General features: G+C 40.6%; 1 protein-coding gene across 2 annotated transcripts in view; it reads right to left on the bottom strand.

The window, feature by feature from the left end:
- The window catches only part of DLGAP1 (DLG associated protein 1), a 154,533-nt gene that overhangs the window by 18,683 nt on the left and 115,212 nt on the right, over positions 1-20,638 (bottom strand). For both annotated transcript variants that reach the window (XM_054985694.1, XM_054985695.1), the window contains 3 exons: positions 19,007-19,380; positions 15,086-15,177; positions 2,691-3,112 (listed from right to left, as the gene is read on the bottom strand). In XM_054985694.1, coding sequence (XP_054841669.1) covers positions 2,691-3,112; positions 15,086-15,177; positions 19,007-19,380 — 888 coding nt within the window. The remainder of the gene's footprint in view (positions 1-2,690; positions 3,113-15,085; positions 15,178-19,006; positions 19,381-20,638) is intronic.

Below are 20,638 nucleotides of genomic sequence, written 5' to 3'. Positions count from 1 at the left end.
TCTAGTTTGTTGTTTTTTGCTGGAGCAAAAGTGTGTGCATTCCTAACTAGAAACATTCTGTTCTATCTGGCAGTTTTGTTCTCAGCTAGATTATACTGAACATGTCTATGTAAAATACGAGCTTGTCAAGCTGCCCTGAGCCATCTCTTCCAGACAGCTGTTCTATACAAGGGGGCATTGTCTGAAAATAGTTTGTATCATATTACTTCAAGAACTGGGGGAGCAACCGCACTCTCAGCTGCTGGGGCACTGAGGAAACATCAGTCTCTGCAGAGTTTTTACTCGTTCGTAATCTGATGAGTAAGCCTCTGAGGCAGGGGATTTCCTAGAGAATTTCTGAGTTGATGGAGTGCACATATACAAAGCTCCTCAGCTGCACAATCCATAGTAGCACACCTGAGCAAAGTAGCTGAGTGTGTGCATATATATTTGCACTCACCCTTATTTTTTCTCCAAGTGAATAGTCACAGCTATCCCTACCCTGGTCAGCTTAAATACTACACAGCTCTAGGTTGCACTCTTACCAACCTGCCCAGCTATGGAGGGCTTGATTGTTGTCACCAATAATATCCTTAGGTCTTTAGGCTGGTTGCACATGCAGTTAGACTTGGGGAATCTTTTATCTTTTTCTGTACCACAACATCCATGTGGATCCTAAGCCACAGGTACTCTTCTGCATCCATAAGAAATTTTGAATAACCAACAGGTTGAAACACATTTCAACCACATTTCTGAGGTGTCTTTCATATGGGTCAAATCCACATTACTCATTCTAAGTCGCATGTTCCCCACATTCCCCACGCAATCCCGAGTGCCGGTCACATTACCTCATTAAACAGACGCATTTCATTCGCATTTCTCCCAAATATGTGGTCACAGGTTTTCAACGGGAGTTTCATGGTGGCCGTGAACGGGCCAATGCGCAATTTATGTGGTTTTTTTAAAAACCACCCCCCTTCCTGTCTCTCCGGCCGTTCCGAAAGTTCCTATTGGCTGATTCAACTTGCAAGTGCTCCGTAGTCTGCAAAAGACTGTTTTTGACTTCATAGCATTGGATTTATTGATTATGCTGTTTCTGAATCAAATCTGGTAGTTTGAAAAATCATTTTGGGTGAATCCATCCTCAGAACGGACTCGCAAAACTTCCTTTTTAACTGTTTTTTATTTTTTTTATTTTATATTACTGTAATATCGAAATTACGAAATATTGAAATAATGACACTCCAAGGAAGTGAAACTTCAGTAAAATTCAGGCACTGAATTGTCCTGCGTAGGAAATGCCCACGAAAGCTTCCCACATGCTTCCAAATTCCCCAAAAAGAAATGGGAGAGAGCCATCAGTGCTGTCAGTGGGGGAAAGAGAGGCATCATTATCTTCAATGATGTTTCTTTATAAGGCAAGATCGAAATAACGGAAAAGTGCACTAAAAAAAAATTTAAAAAATGGGCGGGAAAAAAAGGTCCCGCCCAAAAAAGCGGTTTTTGAGCGGCTGTGTGACCGGAGGGACGCGCGAGAAAGACAGATTGGAAGCAGGAATGTGAACGAAGAGGAAAAAATCGTGGATTGGAGGCAAACGGAAGATATCCGATAAACATGCGGGTAATGGGTGAATGAGGATTTGACCATGATTAATTCTAAAAGGTAACTTTTATAAACTGAACTTAACACCTCTGAGGATGAGGCTAGCAGGACCATCAAGATGAAGGCCAAAACCTTCTGAGGCCTGCAACAGCTTGAGATAAAAAATAAAGTATGTGTATTTCAATGAAGAATTAAACAAAAATATCTCCTTTTCTTTCTTTGGTAGCTTCAGTTCATCACCCAAACTGAGGAAAGGCTTATTTTAGGAGCATCCACACAACAGAGTCTCCTAATAATCTAGTTGTATGACTTTCCTGTGATCTTTCCTAAATATGGCTTGATATGATCCTTTTGCCAAGGTCATAGTCAAAGCCCTTTCCATGAGGTGTGGATAGGTAGGTATTTTTAAAGATTTCACCTGCACTGGCACTATTTCCTTGTGTCAGCCCCTGCAGTTATCTTCCCCCCCTTGACTACCTGTATTTTTTAATCAACAGTTTCTACTGTATTATAACATCATAACAATCTATTGAATTTAATTTTTAAAACAGATAGCCTTTCTCATTGTAGAGATATAAGGGGGGAGGTGCACCCTCTTACAATCGCCTCCAGTGGCACAGTGATCAAAATGGGGGTCACACAGGACTGATAGAAGGAAAACGGTGCTTATATAGACAGAACCTTTGCATCACAATAATGTTAAATCTATTTCAGTCTGATCACCTAACATCTTCATAATTAGATTTTAGTTTGTGACACACAAAATTATATGACAGGTACTACTTTTCCTTTCCAAGGTTTCCTCTACTGGATCCCCAGAGAACCACTTTTTATGCAAAAAGAGCCACTGTAATAGAGAGGAGAGCTCTGACTCATGCCTAAGGCACTACTGGACTCCTGTTTAATTTTGTGATAACAGACAAACACAGCTACTCCTTTGGAATTACTATGATGTGAAATCAGAAACTGTATGAATAAATTGTTGCCAGAAAAGGAAATCTGAGGGGATTATAGATGGTTCAGCTTTCTGATCACTATATTCTTAGGCAGATGAAAAATGACTACATAAAGTTTTCTTCCTAAACATATTAATGTTTGAATTACTTACTGTCTTCAGGCAGGATGTTTTCTTGCTCTTCTCTCTCCATCTGTTGGCACCAACCTTCCATACGTTCCCTTTCTGCTTGAAGAAGTTTCAGGAACCAGTGTCCATCTCTATGACACACTGACCTTTGAACAGCCTCAATTGGGTCTTCAGTTATAGAATCAATCCAGGGATCCGGTGGAGGTAAAATTGAAGGATCAAAATCTGTGTCAAAGTCATCATCCACTGCACAGGCATGATAATGGTTTCCTGAGCCCTGTATGCTAACAGTAGAAGTGCTTGCATCTCGAGAATACTGTCTTGATATCTGCCCAGGATATGAATTGTCTTCTTGAGGATCCAAGGACATTTCAAAGTTCTCATGAAAATCCATATCTGCTTGAACAGCTGTTGTAACACTATTTGATCGTGTGAACCTGCGGAAACTGAAGCACCCAAAATAAAAAGCTTAGACAAGACAGATGTTCACAGGCAGATGCATTTCAGAGATAAAAGGATGAAAACAGAAGTATGTAAGATGTTTTATGTTTCTACTCAGACCTGCCAAAATGCCAGCACTAAGAATATTATGTGATTTTTTAAAAAAAGTATATTGAATCACGTCATCATGTCAACATAGATCATCTGCAAAAGGTTTTAAACTGACACTCTTAATGTATGAATCCTAGATTAATTTATCTGTATAATCCTGTAATCCTGCACATTTGCCTCCCTGATTTCAGCAGTGTTCCATGTGATTACTTTCAGGACAGAATGTAATGATGTTTCTTGTAGATCTTCCTGAAAATGTAATTATTATTGTGTGCCTTAAGGAGGCTAAGAGGCTAATGCAAACACACCACTTTTCTGACACAGAAAACACAATGTGAAATTCACATAGGCAATATACACACTCAATCTGGTTTTATTTAATTAAAGTATTTCTAGTCTGTGCTCTCAATAACATAGTTCCACGGCAGCTTACAACATCCTAAGACCAAGGGAGGGGAACTGCGAGAAGCTGTCTGCTAGCTGTTTACAATCCTGGCTGAGCTTTTGTCTCCCTCCCATTGCAGGTACTTAAAACCTGGGCATGGCTAGAGGCACAACCTGAAGGACAAGAGGCATCACATTCTGGTTTTCCCTGGAAGTGACATCACCATGCTTGTGATGCTGCCTTTTTTATTTTCCACCTGCTGCCACTTGGCGGGACAGCAGGCAATGGGTGCTCAGGGTGGGGAATCTCCCCCCTCATAAGGGATGAGAGCCCTAGTCCTAGGCCCTGTCAAGAAGACAGGTACAGGATGAAACTCAGATTCTCAAGTGCATGGGCAATTCAGATCAGGATCAAGGTGTGTGGGGAGAGAATAAGCATTCCTCCTATACCATTTTTGTGACCTGAAAAATCACTATTTGCACCTTATATGCAGGGCTCATTTGGAGCTGGAACGCACAGGAACGGTGTTCCGGTAGGTCTAAAAAGAAGTCACGTGGGTTTGGGCCTCGCCCACGTGATTCCTTTTCCTCCTAGTGCAAGCCGAGTGGTGCTGGGCTCCAAAGGAAGGCGAGTTGCTTGGATTCCTTCTGCTCTTTTACTTTCATTTGTGACGGGGTGGGAGAGAGAGAGAAAATGAGTGAATGCCGAGTGGTGCTGGGCTCCAAAGGAAGGCAAGCTGCTTGGATTCCTTCTGCTCTGCACTTTTACTTTTATTTGTGACAGGGTGGGGAGGAGAGAGAGAGAGAGAAAATGAATGAAGGCCGAGTGGTGCTGGGCTCCAAAGGAAGGCAAGCTGCTTGGATTCCTTCTGCTCTGCAATTTTACTTTCATTTGTGAAGGGGGGGGGGGGAGGAGAGAAAGAGAGAGAAAACGAGTGAGTGTCGAGTGGTGCTGGGCTCCAAAGGAAGGCAAGCTGCTTGGATTCCTTCTGCTCTGCAATTTTACTTTCATTTGTGAAGGGGGGGGGAGGAGAGAGAGAGAGAAAACGAGTGAGTGTCGAGTGGTGCTGGGCTCCAAAGGAAGGCAAGCTGCTTGGATTCCTTCTTCTCTGCTCTTTTACTTTCATTTGTGACTGGTGGGGGAGAGAAAATGAGTGAGTGCACGCCGAGTGGTGCTGAGCTCCAAAGGAACACAAACTGCTTGGAATTCATGCTGCATTATTTTCATTTGTGACTTGAGAGAGCGAGTGAGTGGATGCAAGCAGGGCTGGCTCTCCAGAGGAGGGTAAGTGGCTTTGAGTTCATTCTGCTTTAAGGAAATACCTGGAGACTTTTGCGGAAAGGGGCCTGAGGGCTGAATGGTGCCTTCTGATACACTTCCGGTGATGTCAGGGGGTGTGGCATATGCTAATGAGTTATGCTATTGAGTTCCTGCAGTTCTTTTTTTAGGAAATGACCCCTGCTTATATGTACTTATAAGCCACACTTAAGTTTCCTCAGTGGGGCAAATAGTGACTCATCATGGCCATTTCACAACAGCAGAGCACCCTGAGGAAGCTTAAGCCCCCTATCCCCAAATACCAATCCAAGTAGGTCGCTATGTGCCTGATCAACCAGGAACTCCCAGCTCATGTCTGCTTGACAGGGCCCTGTTCAGACTTGGGAACAGCCTAATGTATTTAAGCCCTTGGGAGCTGATTTGATTCTTATTTCTGCCATGAACTCACTTGGTGGCCTTAGGTAAACTATCCTCTCAGCCCGAATCCCATCTGATATGGGGTAATAATACTTACTGAGTCTATACTGTTGTTGCAAGACTTACAGCAAGAAAAAGTATGTTAAACATTTGGAAGTGTTATATTACTCTGCTTTGAACATTCCCTCATCTTTTTCTATGGCTCCCTGGTTCTGGACAGTGTATTACTATGAGCAACACCACTAGCCTTAATTGTTTTTCTTTTACCTCAACTATCCTAAATTATCCTAAGGCAGAATCTCTTTTTGTCAAATTTAAATCCCATTCTTCGTCCAAGGAACTCAGTACTGCATCAGTTATCTCATCTTCTCCATTTGAACTTCACAACAACAGAATCATTTCAACATAATTTAGTTTCATAATGGAATCCTGAGGTCCACATGTGTGCAAAAGTAACAGTGGCTGGAGTGGTGAATAAAATTCGTATTTTTCTTTAATTAAAACAGATTCAAGAGGAGAAACCAACACAAAAATGTGTTGCTTGAAATTAGTAACTAGGGGTGCGTGCTTCGGGTTCCCGGTTCGGTAAAAAACCCGAACTGGGCCCAATTCATAAAATTATGGTATTTCTGAATTGGGGCCAGTATGATGGCCCTGATTTGGAAATACTGAATCAAAGCTTCCCGAAGCAATTCAGATTGCTTCGGGAAGCTTCAGGGCCTTTTAAAAAGGCGCCCTCCCTCCCACCACCACTCCACTTACCTGGTGGTGGTGGAAGCAGCGGCTTTCCCTGCCACTTTGCCGGCTGCTGCAGAGGGCAAAGTGGCAGCGCAGGCAGTGGCACCACTAGCTGCGGCCTTCCCTGCTGCCCACCGCAGAGGCTGAAGAGGTGGTGCGGGTAACACCGGTGCTGGCGTTCACTGCCGCCCTGCCCACCGCCACGGAAGCCAAAGCAGTGGTGCTTCTAAATATGAAAATTGACCAATAACCAATCAAGTACAACAACAATGATTTGAACATCCAACCATAAAGCTAGTCAGAATGACATAGTCCCAGTCTCTAGTACTGCCAAATAAACATCACAATGAAGTCTTGGGAGTTGGAAACAATGCCAAATCCCCCAAAAATCCACTTCTGGAGGTGGTTTCTTTAATTAGCAGAGAAGGGAGCTGTGCCCTCAGGAGCACGTCCTCCTCCCCACAGGTGAGTGAGAACGCATATGCCAAACCAAATTCTCTTCGTGAATGCTTTGTCTCACAATGTTCTTTTTCTCTCAATGCCAGGTGGAACCACAAAGATAAGGACCCCAAGGGGTCCCTCCACCCTACAAGCGGCTGGCAGAGATGACTTGTTTCGTGTCGTGTCCACTTCCTCAGGGGCCGGTTAGAAATCCACCAAATTAACAATTCTCAACAGACCAATACAATCTCTCACGTGCTCACAAATCAATGCACTTTCTACGATGGTAGAATTTGGTTTGGAATAAGTGTTCTCACTTGCCTGTGGGGAGGACGACGACGATGTGCTCCTGAGGGCACAGCTCCCTTCTCTGCTAATTAAAGAAACCACCTCCAGAAGAGGATTTTTTGGGGATTTGACATTGTTTCCGACTCCCAAGACTTCATTGTGATGTTTATTTGGCAGTACTAGAGACTGGGACTATGTCATTCTGACTAGCTTTACGGTCAGATGTTCAATTCATTGTTGTTGTACCTTATTGGTTATTGGTCGATTTTCATATTTAGATGTTTATAATAGATACAAATACTTTTGTACAGAACCTTTTCTTAGTATAGAAATTTATGTTTCTTTATTGTGGATTTCAATATTATTCCCTGGGAATTCTTTTGGACAATCTGGTTCACTTTCCCTGGGAAACGCCTCTCTGTTTTGCAAAGCAGTGGCTCTGGCAAAGCAGGCACCGGCATTCCTGCTGCCCGCCACAGAGGCTAAAGCAGCAGCACGGGGGGTGCAGGCACTGGTGTTTGCTGCCACTTTGTCAGCCGCTGTGGAGGCCGAAGCAGTGACGTGGGTGGCAGAGGCACCGGCATTTGCTGCCGCTCTGCTGGCTGCCGTGGAGGCCAAACTGGCGGCGCGGGTGGCGGAGGTTGCTGGCAGCCTTTGTGAAATGTAAGTGGGGTTGGGGATGGGGGAAGGGGGCTCAGTGGGGAGGTGGGGATCACTTCAGTATGCTCTGAATTATTAAGAAGCATACCAAAGCGATTCAGATAACCCGAACTTCGGGTTATTCCAAATCATTTTCTGAATCACTAAATATTTCACCACTGCATGCCCCTACTGGTAACTGGTTCAGAATTGGCTGCCTAATCAATATTAAAGGATGAATTATGGTTTGCTCTAACAACATGGGGGTGGAGGAGGTCAGGACCCATGACAAAAGGACAAAAAATATCTCCAGTTGATTTTGCAAAAAGAGCTAAATTGTGAGGAGATCGTCTCAAATCACTTTTTCCTTCTCTTTTTCAGGGACTCTTTAAGTATTTAGAGAAGATGTCACTCCTCCAATTGAAGGGAAGATACCAATTTGTGGGAGAATAAACTTCAGCTGGGAAAAGGAAAGACAGCAGCAGGAAGACAGAAAAGCAAGTTGGTTCAAAAGAGAAGTACTATGAGGTGTTGGCTCTCTCTCTCTCTCTCTCTCAGTGTGAAGTGGGGTAGCAGATCTGCTACCTCATAGGAGTGTCTCTTTGTCTATGTGTAAATAGCGCAAATGTTACAAAGATAGCTTAGGTCTCCAATGTTACCTCATCCAAAGAAAACAAAACCTAGGACAGTGCTGAGTCTGACTCTAGAACTTATCACTGCTTGGAGCCAAACTACAAGTGACAGTAGCAGTGCCTCCAGGAGCTCTTCCCCCTGTGCATTTTGGGAGGGCATGCTGTGCATCGACTCTGGATCAGGGCCTCATGGCAATTTAAAAGAACTACAAATGCTTTTAAAATGACATTGGCAGCCACGGGATGGACCTGTGGCTACGATCACTTATGGGGAACACATAACAAAGCCTTTCCTGGGAACAGGAACAAACAGGGAAGTTTTGCAAGTCTCCTTTATTTCAGTTTTCCTGAAGTATTCTAGGTTTATTCAGCTAAAGGAGTCAGCACAAATAAAGACTAAGTATTATTATCTGGTAAAATTATCTGGTGATAATGGCCAAAAGAAAGCCTGACATCATTTAGTACATGACTCATGTTGTTGTTGGAAAAGGGGTTTTGTCAGATTTCAAAGGCTCATCTTACAGGGAAAAAGAACAGTGGCTAGAGATGTGGGATCCATGTAGTTACAAATGAGAAATGAGGACAGGGAGTGGAGAAGGGGTGGCTGTCAGTAGTATATCAGAAAAAGAAAATATTTAGCAACACAGATGTTTATGGCACAGCCAACATCTATTCTATATGCAAACATGGATTTGTTCCTCCTTTGCTTAACAGCAAAGACTGAAATATTTTTCATGCTGTTGCATGTTTTGAAGCACAATGTTAAGCTCTACAGAAATAAGTTATGCAAGTTCCATTGGCACTGGCATGACACAATACTTATTGAATGTTTATAATATTTTTCTTCTGTGAAACCTGCACTCTTCTCCTTCCTTCAGTCAGTACTGGGAACCATGTATAGTATGACATTTCAGAAAATATTAGTGCTTTGTAATGATAACAATCTTGAATGCCATTTATATAAGGTATTGTTTCTCCACATCCCTTCAAATTTCACAGACTGAATCTCATAGACTCAGGCCTGGATCATACACATAGGAGAATGAGTTAGCAGAGATCTGAGAGCATAGAACGGATGGAACTGCTTCAGTGCTGCTGATAGATGATCACTCTTGGGAATGCTTCTTTGTGGTCAAAAGGTGCCTGCAAATAGTAAATCAGCAAAGCAGGAGAAGAGAAAGGGGTAGATAGAACCTTTCTCACTGATGCCAAGGAATCATGAAAGGTGCAATCCTCCCTCCTCCTGCAGTCTGAAGCTGTTCAGTTAATTTCACTACTTCTTTCTTACCCCATTAATCTGTGTGTGTAAACCAGCTGTAAGAGGATCACTTCTCCCTTTTTCCTGACATAAATACCCAGGGTGGAAAAAAGAATAGTATGTACCTTTTGCATGCTTCTCTCTTAGCATACATATGCACTGTAGAACTGTGTGTTAAGATTTTTTATCAAATTTGAATTGACAGATTTTTTTTGGAGGGCATGAAAATGATATAATGCCAGAGTAATTACTTGGCAAAAATTGCAGGCAACAAACCCTCCTACCCTGTCCCTTGGCGAAGCTACTTTCAGAAGTCAGACTCTGTTCAACATATGAGTGACATAGTTCTGTGTGCCCTTATATTTGTCAAAACAACACCATGGCACAACTTTGGTGGGCAGACTATTTTTGGCATTGACCCATGTAAGTGTACATATCTTTAAATAGAAATATGACTTGACAGTAAGAAATTAGAAGTGAAAACGTTAAACCATCTTAGACTGAAAAAGCTTAAAGGGTTCACTTAAAGGCTTCATAGATGCTGCTTCGATATCCATTAACATTCACAAAAAATCATTTCCTAACTTCCACCCATGACTACTTCTGAGGAACAGACCAGACCCATGCTACAGTCTGTGTTGAATATTGCTTCTCGCCTGGGATTGCTAAACCATGGGAGTAACTAGGCACCTTGCAGACCAAACTACATCCCTGGTTGTTTGGTGGGCCACAAATTGTGCAGCTCAGTCCTACAACAACAGAAAGCGGCCCAATAAAAGGATCACATTCTTGTACCATAAAATTCTGCTTCTCTGATTTATAGTTCTGCACATAGCAGGGCAGATTATCAGAAAGAGCAGTAACAGTTTATAAGTGGATCAGGATTGTAGAACTGGTGATCCATTTAGTCAAATGCTATCTACCAGCAATGTATTGGGACTGGCCAAGTGCTTGGCAGCACTGCCATTTTTGCACTCTCTGCCAGACTAAAAGAACAGAAGGTCTGTTAAGTCCCTGGCAGCCACAAAGCATGGCTGATGGGCTGCATTTGGCCTGGCAGGTCACAAGTTATGTTCTAGATACAAAATCTTTACACTGAGTCTGGGATGAAGGAAAGTTTCGTGAAGCATTCAGAAAGAGTTTTCGAAGTAAGGCTTTCAAGCCCCTGGGGTTTCCTTGTTTCTTATATTCATACCTGTGTGCTTTGTGTTCTCTTTTGCCCTAAAGGCACAAAGTGTAATAATTGCAGCCTCTGAGAGCTACAACAGTTACCTGGCCTAAGGTGCACAAAACCATGAAACCGCAGACTGGCTAAACCTGTCCAGAGCACAATGCAGAGTCTGTTCTGAACAGCAACAGTGGGCTTATTTGCACGAGTTCATCTCTCTGCTGCTTCTCTTGTGTCCATTTTGAGAACCTTGTTTACATTTTCAGTGAATGGAGATTTCTTTTGCACAACAGGTGCTGAACAATTTACAGGTGACTATGATTGTACTAATTATATACTAATTATCTTGTTGCCCTAACATTTTCATTATATACAAATTTGTATGAACATTATGGATTGTGGCTGAAAGAAATACATTCTGAATGGAAATGAATTTACACATGGTAAGTAGTGATGGTGCTGTTGAGGATTTCAGCTTGCTTCATGATAAGTTGTAATAGAAAACTGTTGCTGGATTGATCCCAGACAATTAAAAAGATAAAATGGGTAATGTGATACTTTTTATTGGGGCAACTTCAGCTGGTGAGAGATCTGCAAGCTGTGAAGATATCTGTAATTCTTCATTTGAAGCAACTGAAAGGCAGCTCCTTTTCAGTGACATATGCAGAGAAGCTACTGTGTAGTGAAAAAGCCTTGCCTAGGTAGGCAGTGACCTAATTCTAACTTTTCTCCCAGTTCATAGTCGGCTGAGAAGAACGGTATAGATTAACAGTGCAATCTTAAACAAAGCTTTGTTCTTCTAAACCCACTGAGGTCAAGAAGCATAGATTCCACAGTTTAGGATTGCACTGTAAAGCAGCAACTGCAAGCACGCCTATGAGGAAGTAAGTCCTGTCAAAATCAGTGAGACTTATTTGTGAGGATTGGGCTGTAATGTTGACAAATTAAGTAGACATGTTTGTAAATACTTAATTACAAGTAAATGTGTTTAGGATTGGAATGCCTTGCTATGATTCTAAGTACATCTGGAAGCCAAATGGTCTGTTACGAGGATATTTACCTGACTGCTTGTTTCCATATATACCTGCCCTAAGTAAGGAAGTTTGAGAGGACTTGTTATGTGCCCCTCTACCTTGATCACATCAGGTGGGTGGCTTACCAGAGATGAGGCCTTGTCCGTGATGCTGCTGCCTCGACTAGGGTTGCCAGTCCCCCAGTTGGGGCGGGGGATCTCCTGCTCCCACCTTCTGCCCCCCGCCACCACTCACCTGGCCTGTAGGGGAAAAGGCATGGGAATGGGTCTCTTGGAGCATGCTCCAGGATCAGTGAGACGACATCACTCCCAAGAGTGATGTCATCACACTGTGCTGGGAGCATGTGCATTGTGCAGGTGAGTGCTGTGTCATACCCCTTCTGTTGGGAGGGGAAGGGCACCTGGAAACCCTAGTCTGGACTGTGGAAGTCCTTCCCAATAAATTTGCCGTGGTTCCTAGCCTACAAAATTTTAGGTGCCAGGTGAAAATGTTTCTTTTTTCTTATAATTTTAGCTGAAGGATTTCCCTCCTGCTCCCTGGTTTTGCTAACTTTATTACGATTGTCTTTTAGATCATTTATTGCTCTTTTAAGCTGCTTTTCAAATTTGATTTTAATATGCTTTTGTGGTTTAATGTTGTCTTTTTATACACTGAAAGCTGTTTTGGAAACTTAGACTGAGAGAAACAGTAAAAAAATGAAATTCAGGATTTCTTGTGTGTCCAGTAGGGCTGAGAAGTAGGATATAAGTTGAATAAAAAAATTCTTTCAGGGCAGATTCATTTAGGGTTGCACTGTGACTGACCTTTCAAGAAAAGCAGCTGGTCAGTGGTAGGGTTGCTAGCTCTAGGTTTGGACATTCCTGGAGATTTTGGGGGTGAAGCCTGGAGAGGTCAGGGTTTGAGGAGGGGAGGGACCTCAGCAGGGTATAATGTCATAGAGTCCACCTTCAAAGCAGCCATTTGCTCCAGTATACTGACCTCCGCAGTGTGGAAATCAGTTGTAATTTCAGGAGGGCTCCAGTCACCACCTGGAGGCTGGCAACCCTAGTGGCAGAACAGATGCTTTGCATGTAGAAGGTCGGAGATTCGATCCTTGGCAACTCCAGTTAAAGGATAAGATAGTAAGTAATTTGAAAGACCACTACTTGAGTCCCACAGAACCACTATCAGCCAGAGCAGATAATATCAAGTGTCAACATAAGGCAGGTTCATGTGATCCCATAAAAATACAATACCTTCTTCTCATAGTTATCTCACTCTCACAGTCTTTTCCTTGTACTTTTATCCAAGATGTAAATTATAAAATATTTTTATAATTGTTTGCACTTTTCAGATCAAATGACGACTTACTTGACAAAGTATATAGCAGCAAGAAACCCAGCAGTCTGATACAAGGTATTTGTAAGCCCGATAATTTACAGTTGATGCAAATAATTTATCATCTATGATATGAGACTGGAGAACTGGACAGCAAATTTATGGCTTTGGATCCATGGATGCACAGGAGGAAACATAAATGAACTTAGTGCAATTCTCTTTGTACAAGATCTTGTGCAATACCTAGTGCTTTCCTCTTGATATATTATAGTGTTCAGAAATTGTTGCAAATGTCTAGTGCAAGTGGAAATTTTGCACTGTATCCAACATATACACTAGAATCTAAGTTATATTTTGGTAATTCAATTGTCCTGACAAGTGGTATAAGCAGCAGCTTATGTGATGTGTGTGTGTGCGCGTGTGTATTAGTGGAAAATGAAATACATCTTTGGTCAGACTTCCTTTTGCCTACAGCAAATTTATTTTTCTTCTTGTTGCCTTCCAGAAAAATATAGTGAAATATGGAAATGGGAATGCTACTCAAACCCCATATTCTGTTTCTTTGTATGGAACCTGGTTGTAATTACACATTGGCAGGGAAGGGTGTGTGGTTTCTATACATACTGGTATTCCAGGGCTGAACCCTAACATAGAAAAAATGTTTCTGGATCTAAGTTTTGGCTTAAATTAAGCTTTTAATGGTTAGTGTGTGCATACTGTCCATTTTTCAAATGGAAACATTTTTACTGAAACAGTAAAGATATCTAAGAGATTGACTTCTTTGATAAATATCCATCTGAATATATATATCCATCCATGGGGCATATATGTGTATGCCTGTTTGTAAAAAAGAACCAATGTACCACGTACCAATACTTGGATACATAAGGGACTTAAATCACATGTTCAACTGTACATGTTCTGAATGTAGCATGAGAATTACTCAATGCACATTTAAAGAAAAATCAAGTTATGCTGTATATGGACTGTATGTATGTTCACTGTAACTTGTGATCAGAGAGGGATCCACAAAATCCAATCACTTGCATTGTATCTGCCTGTTTGTGTTCTGAAGCAAGGAAAATGCAGCTCCTTTACAAGCCAATTCCTTTAAGAGACAATGATTCAGATTTGCTCTGCTATGTTAACAATGGCTGTTTTCACACGTGCACGTAACCTTCCAGAAAATAGCACAAAACTCACAGCATGAAGCTTCTTCCTAGCAGGATTTCCCAGCATGATCCCCTTTAATGGTGCGATGACATCAGAAAACATACCATTAAATGGGATCGTGCCAGGAAATCGCGCTAGGAAGACGCTTCATGCTGTGAGGTTTGCATGATTTTCCGGAGGGTTAGGGCATGTGAAAACTGCCAAAACATGAAACATCTTAATAGAAATGATAAGACTTTTATGTGCTGGATGAACTCCTTTTCTGATGACTTAGATGCAGACTTTCATCAAGCAGTCTACTTCTGAAGTGCATGAGGAGGTACAATTTTCTTTTCTGTTCAAGAACTGCAATTGCTTCTCATTTATGATCTCATTTAAAACTCTGAAGAGATTTTTTTTAAAATAATGGTTTCAGAGGACTCCCAGAGGCTACACTTAATTCTTGAATGTATTCCTTTGAGCATTAGAAATACAAATATAAAGAAGGTATGAGAGAACAATAGTCATTTTGCCTCTGAAGAAGAGAGCTTTGACTCTTGAAAATTTACACCCTGAATATCTTGTTAGTCTCTGAGGTGCCACTGTACTAAAACCCTGCTGCCTCATTTTTAAAGACATTTGTTTAGGAAAGATTATGCTGGGCTTTCACTACATTTGTGTGAGGTTAATTTAAAAAAAAACATGGGTAAAACATTCGGAGTGCAAGTATGTATATATGAAATGTCTAGCAGAAACTAAAGGCCAGATCCATCTACTGATGAGAGCACCATGGAATACTGAATATACGTGGACAGCGGTGCATAGGCAGGACTTGGCTTTCCCCCCTCAGTGTCACCATTATTTTGCCTTCCCCCCCACCAATCAAGATGCCAACCACTGATACAGACGATGGTGTTGATCCAAACATCCTCCAAGCAAAACTTCCTGCAATGTAAGAACTTTCTCCAATTTAAGTAGCTCTTCCTCCAATGGAAGTGTCACTTAAGTTGGGTGAAGCTTCCTTCAGCTGGAGGAAGGCGTAAAACTTTGCTTGTGGGTACAATGGGGGGGTAGTATTCTCCCCAGTGGTCATAAAAATATCAAATTAACATTTGCTTACCACTTCTCCTCCTCTACTTGAACACCTATGGATTGGAACTTACTGGTTGCTCTGTTTTCATTTGGATTAGTGGATTCCTCTGCACCATCAACCTAAAAGAGTATCCAAATACAGGTAGCATTATATGCAACTGCTTCAAGAAATTAAGAAAGATTTAGAAAGGTGGAGAGAACTTCAGCTTTTTCTGATGGGAAGGATCGCAACTATCAAAATGAATATATTACCACGTATAATATTTTTATACCAAACCATACTCATCAGTATTAGTAAAGCATTTTTTAAAGAATTAAATAAAGCAATATCTAACTTTATTTGGTAAGGGAAAAAACCAAGAATTAAATTGAAAACGCTTCAAGGCTTGAAAGAAGGTGCTGGCTTTGCTTTACCTGATTGGAAAATTTACCATAAAGCATGTTGCCTAGTTTGGATGAGGGAGTGGATTCTTTTAGAAAATCAAAAACTACTAGCTTTGGAAGATCATGATTTACAGTTAGGATGGAACGCATTTATTATGTATGGAAAAACTGGTCATAAGTATTTCAAAAATCATTGGATTAGGAAATCTCTTATAACAACATGGGAAGGAATTGCACCACTAATATATTCCAAGATCCCACAACGCGTTTCGCCATTAGAAGCATTCTTTCAGCCAAATATATTCTCTCCAGATAAGATTATTAGATATAAAGATCTCTTGGATGATAAAGGAGTATTAAAAACTAAAGAGGAATTACAGAGACAAGGTATTAATCTAGATTGGTGGCCAAGGGTTCAGATTGACTCTAGATATAATAAAGATAAAAAAGTGGGAGGCTTCTATCTAGAACAAGAGGATTTTGAAAAATTGTTACATGATTCTGATGAAAAACTGATTAAGAAAATGTACTTATTTTTGATGCAAAGGAGGATGAATGACAGGGTGGAAAGATATAAGACACTTTGGTCACAGAATTTAGGCTATATTATTGATCCAGTACAATGGAATAAGATATGGAAAGTGAATGTCAAAATAACTAAGTCCGCTGCATTTAAAGAGAACTTATATAAGATGTTTTATAGATGGTATCTAACACCAGATAGGCTTACCAAAATGTATAAAAACATGTCAAATAAGTGCTGGAAATGTGGGAAGCATACAGGGATTTTTCACCATATGTGGTGGACTTGTAAAGAGGTGCACAGATTTTGGACAATGGTACATACAATTTTACAAACTATCTTACAAGTTTCAATTCCCTTTAAACCAGAGTTATTTTTGTTAAATTGTATGCCAGATGTACTGAACAAAGAACAGAAATACCTTATAATACATGTAGTAACAGCGGTGAGAATTTTATTAGCGTCTTACTGGAAACGCCCAACAATACCCTTGCAAGAGGATTTAATAACGAAGATAATGGAAAATGCGGAAATGGACAAACTAACTTCATTAATGAAAGGACAAATGGAAGAAGACTTTTCTGTCCCATGGACCCCCTTCTACAACTGGATTAAAATTAAATATAAAGACTAGAATGTAGTAAATATATAAAGGCACTAATGTAACGTGTTACCAGTAACCACAGTCGAACACTTGGTAGGAAAAACTATGATGTATAGATAATTAGAATGTTGATATAAGCAGTCAAAATGACTTTTTCCTTTCCCCCCCCTTCTTCTCTTCTATCTCTCTTTCTTAACCTTTCCCTCTCCTATTTCTACTTTCATGGAAAAACCAATAAAACATGTTTTTAAAAAAACCAAATACAGGTAGCATTAAATGATGGTATGCATACATTTCCCAGGGGCTATGCTGTGCCTTAGTACTTTATGGTGAATGCTTATTTACAGCAGCACCTAAAGTTCTCTGTACTAGATTGTCTAAAATGTGTGCCAACTTGGGAATTGACTGCTGTGTCTTGACTAAATTAATGACTAAACCACCCAAAGGCTGAAAAGCCTGTTGTTGAGGGGGCTGCACCTGAAGAGCAGGCTTGTAGCATGGGGATACTATGCCAGATGAAAGAAAAAAGTCATTACCTGCAGAAGGAAGACAGCAACAGAAAGGGACAGACAAGTCTCCTAAGTCTCTCAGTGCCATGACTGAGAAGGCCGTTTCCTGAGCTGCCCCCCGCCACCGAATCTCAAAAAGCAGGGGCATCCAAAGCAGAGCCTTGAAAGATGACCATAGTGGTTGGGTAGTTTTGTTTTACGGGCTTTTATGCCCTGGCTTGCTTTCATAGGGTGTTTTTACTGGCAAGTTTATTTACTGATTTGGATTGTTTTATAGATATGATTTGTTTATTTTTGTTATTCTGCTTATATTTGTTTTATTGTTGTGAGCTGCTTTGAGCAGGTCATAAGAGGCAGTGTACAAATTTTCTAAATAAATAAAACTTTTCAGGTACTTGTAGGAAGATCTTACAAAACCAGTGAGTATGGTATATACAGATTACCCATTTACTATCGGAGTTGCACATTCTTCTTCTTGCCACCATGTATACTATGTCAACGTCATGCTTTCAGTGACATTACATTTTTGTTAATTTTGAAAGGGCCAGATCACCTCTGCTATATCAATCACATAATTTGTGATTTTTTCCCTGTGTTTTATATACTGCTCTCCTTACTTAGGTTGAGAAAGTTAACATTTAAGTAATCTGATTAGTTCATCTTAACAAGCATCACTGAGTATGGTCTTGTATCTGTATAGCGCTCAATTTCTATGAACCTGATACTTGTCTTGATTTGGGATCAGTTCTTTTTCACATTTAACACATGTTTTTGGAAAGAACACAGTAAAAATATACAGGTTGGGGAAGAGCTAGTGAAGTATATATTAAAAGCATATGAATAAGCTGTAGGTTACTGGTTTGGGGAAAGCATCCCAGAGCCTGGTCATTCCACAGCTTCTTTTACCTCACAAGGCTCACAACTTTCTTGAGCCTGCTACTGTTCTCTGGAGCTTAAAAATCATTCTTTGGGTCATTTGTTTAGTTCTGCCTGAATTTTGATCAGTGTGTAGGATTTTGAGAAAGATTTAACTAAAAGTACATTATTCACATATATGGAACCTCATTTTAAGAGTTACTTTGGAACATATCGAGAGAGTAATTTAGGAGAGATGGTAATAATTCCATCTGTAATATATAATGGAATCCTATAGCTCATTTTCCTGTGCTTTAATTAAGCTTTATTTGGCATGTTTTTACTTTCACTCCATCTAATGTAACAAAGCCTTGATTCAGCTATGCAGGAAGTGATATGGTACAGCCCAGTTACACAACTTTTCCACCTCAGATTTCACAGTGAGTAGAGCGGGATTTCTTATTTGAAAGTAACCCCAAGTGAAAACTACCTCCTCCCAATAAAGCTTTCTACCTCAGAGAAAATGCTAGTTCCTGTGCTTTGAATCGGATCAAGGTTTAATTTATTTTAGAGGGGGGAGGGGGCAGTAAATCAGACAGATCTTATTCCTATGCCCTCCCTGCTGATTTAACAGCTAGGTAGAACAGTGCTTCTGCATTCAAGTGAGTAACAGTTGTTATGTGATGCATGAATAAGCAGTGACAATTCAGCTAAACTTGATGAAAACATCTCTCTGGCAATAGTGCTGTGTAAATCATTGTTGTACACATTCTCTTTCAGTGATTTCATTCATGTTTTCCTGACTCCTGCTGGGTTGTGAATCAGAAGTTAGGCTTCTGCGTGCTTTTTCTTATTAGCAGAATACTAAACAGCCAGAAGCCTCACTAAATCTGATATGTTCAAGATTAATCAATGAAACTTGAGGAACGTAAAGAGAATCTATTTGCCATGTCACTTATTTAACCTAAAGCAGAACTGGGAAGTAACAAAAACAAGCGGGATCATAGCTATTCCACAGGTAAAAAATAATTCTCAGATATGTAATGTTAATTCAGTCTCTGCATTTTATTATACCTGTATTCCAACGGACAGGCATCTGTTTTTCTTGAAGTGGTTCCTCTTTCTGTCGTCTGCAGTGACTGTGGCAACAGTGGTAGTAGTGGTGACAGTGGCAGTGTTGTTTCCCATATGCTGGCTGGCAGGGCCATGGATCTGGGCGTTAGCTGCCTCAATAGCAGCAGTCAGTGCCTTCATGCTGTCCAAGCTCTCTGTGGAGTTGCTAAGTCCTGATTGGCTGATGATATCTCCCCTTTGTCCATGTCCATCCATATAGGCATCCTGAGCAGATTCTGTGCTGCTCTGGGCTGTGATGGAGATAAAAGGTTTGGTGGTAGTTCTTGGTGGGACTGGAGGTGGTGTCTTCTTATATGTGGTTATGCAAGAGGAAACTATAACAAAAATTAAAGGCAGATTAAAATGTAGGTTGAAAAGCTTGGCTCCTCCTAACGTTAAAAACACTCTGCAATCTAAACAAACAATCATACTGAAGTCAAATTTATACCATTATAAGAATATTATTTTTCAGTTAAGAGGGCACATCATTTCTCTTAGAGGCTTATTGATTTATATTTAGTATGTGTCTTTAAGATGCTGGGTGGGATTCCAAAAACCATGAATGGAGCAGAATTTGCAGCTGGGATCTTTGCTAATTCCTATTGCAGATCCCTGTACTGCATGCATCCTGCCATATTCTGACTTGGCAGCAGCTTTTCTGGGAGTATAGGAAGTTACAGTGGACAAGATGTTCTGATTAGCTGCCTTGAAAGCTTGGCACAATACTTTAAATAAATAAATAAAATTTTAAAATGTGCTTTGGAGCCAAGAAGCCACAGTATATAAAAAGCTATTTATTTGTTTGTTTATTTATTTATTTATTTATTTGTGTCATTTATAGCCCGCCTTTCCCACTGAGACTCAAGGCAGATTACACAGTATGACGTTAATACAATCAGTATCAAGTACATTTCAATACAATACCATAAGGTAAACAGATACAAGTTTAAAAGACAAAGCATTAGCAAGGATCCAAGAGAGAGTAGAAAAAATACTGGAGCAAAACATAATCAATTCTAGGACTAACATTAGACAACATAGAGCGCTGGTTGTACATAGGAGTACATATTCAGGAATCAATGGTCATATCAACAGAAGAGAATTGACAGTTCTAATGCTGATGAGGTAGGATAATCCTTTGAGGGCAGCAACGGCAGCAGCAGTAGTGGAAGGTGACACTGGTGGCGGATCTTTCATAGAGAAAAGCAGTGACACTTCAGCTAATGCTGCTTAGCACTGTGCAGAAGAAGGCAATTAATAAACCAGTCCTGATCATTTCATACATCAGAAACCCTATGACAACCCCAAACAAAAGAAGATACAGTGCTGGAAGACAAGGTCTCTAGATTGGAAGGCACTCAATTAGGAGCTTGGGAATAGCAAAGGACAAGTACAAATAGTGCTGTTCTTAATGACACAACTGAATTAAAGCTGAAAGGACATTCAGTTGCTGATGTGACTAAATGCAAAAGGAAAATCAAAAGCAGTATGACACCTATAAAAGGAACACGGAATGTGAGAAATATTAACCAAGGTAAACTAGAAATCATAAAATAAGAAATTGAATATTTTAATCCTGGGTATGGGTGATAG

This window comes from Eublepharis macularius, chromosome 7 (genome assembly GCF_028583425.1).
Source record: "Eublepharis macularius isolate TG4126 chromosome 7, MPM_Emac_v1.0, whole genome shotgun sequence".
Taxonomy (NCBI): Eukaryota; Metazoa; Chordata; class Lepidosauria; order Squamata; family Eublepharidae; genus Eublepharis; species Eublepharis macularius.
The sequence above is the reverse complement of the archived record's forward strand: the minus strand, read 5'-3'. Positions and strand labels throughout refer to the sequence as shown.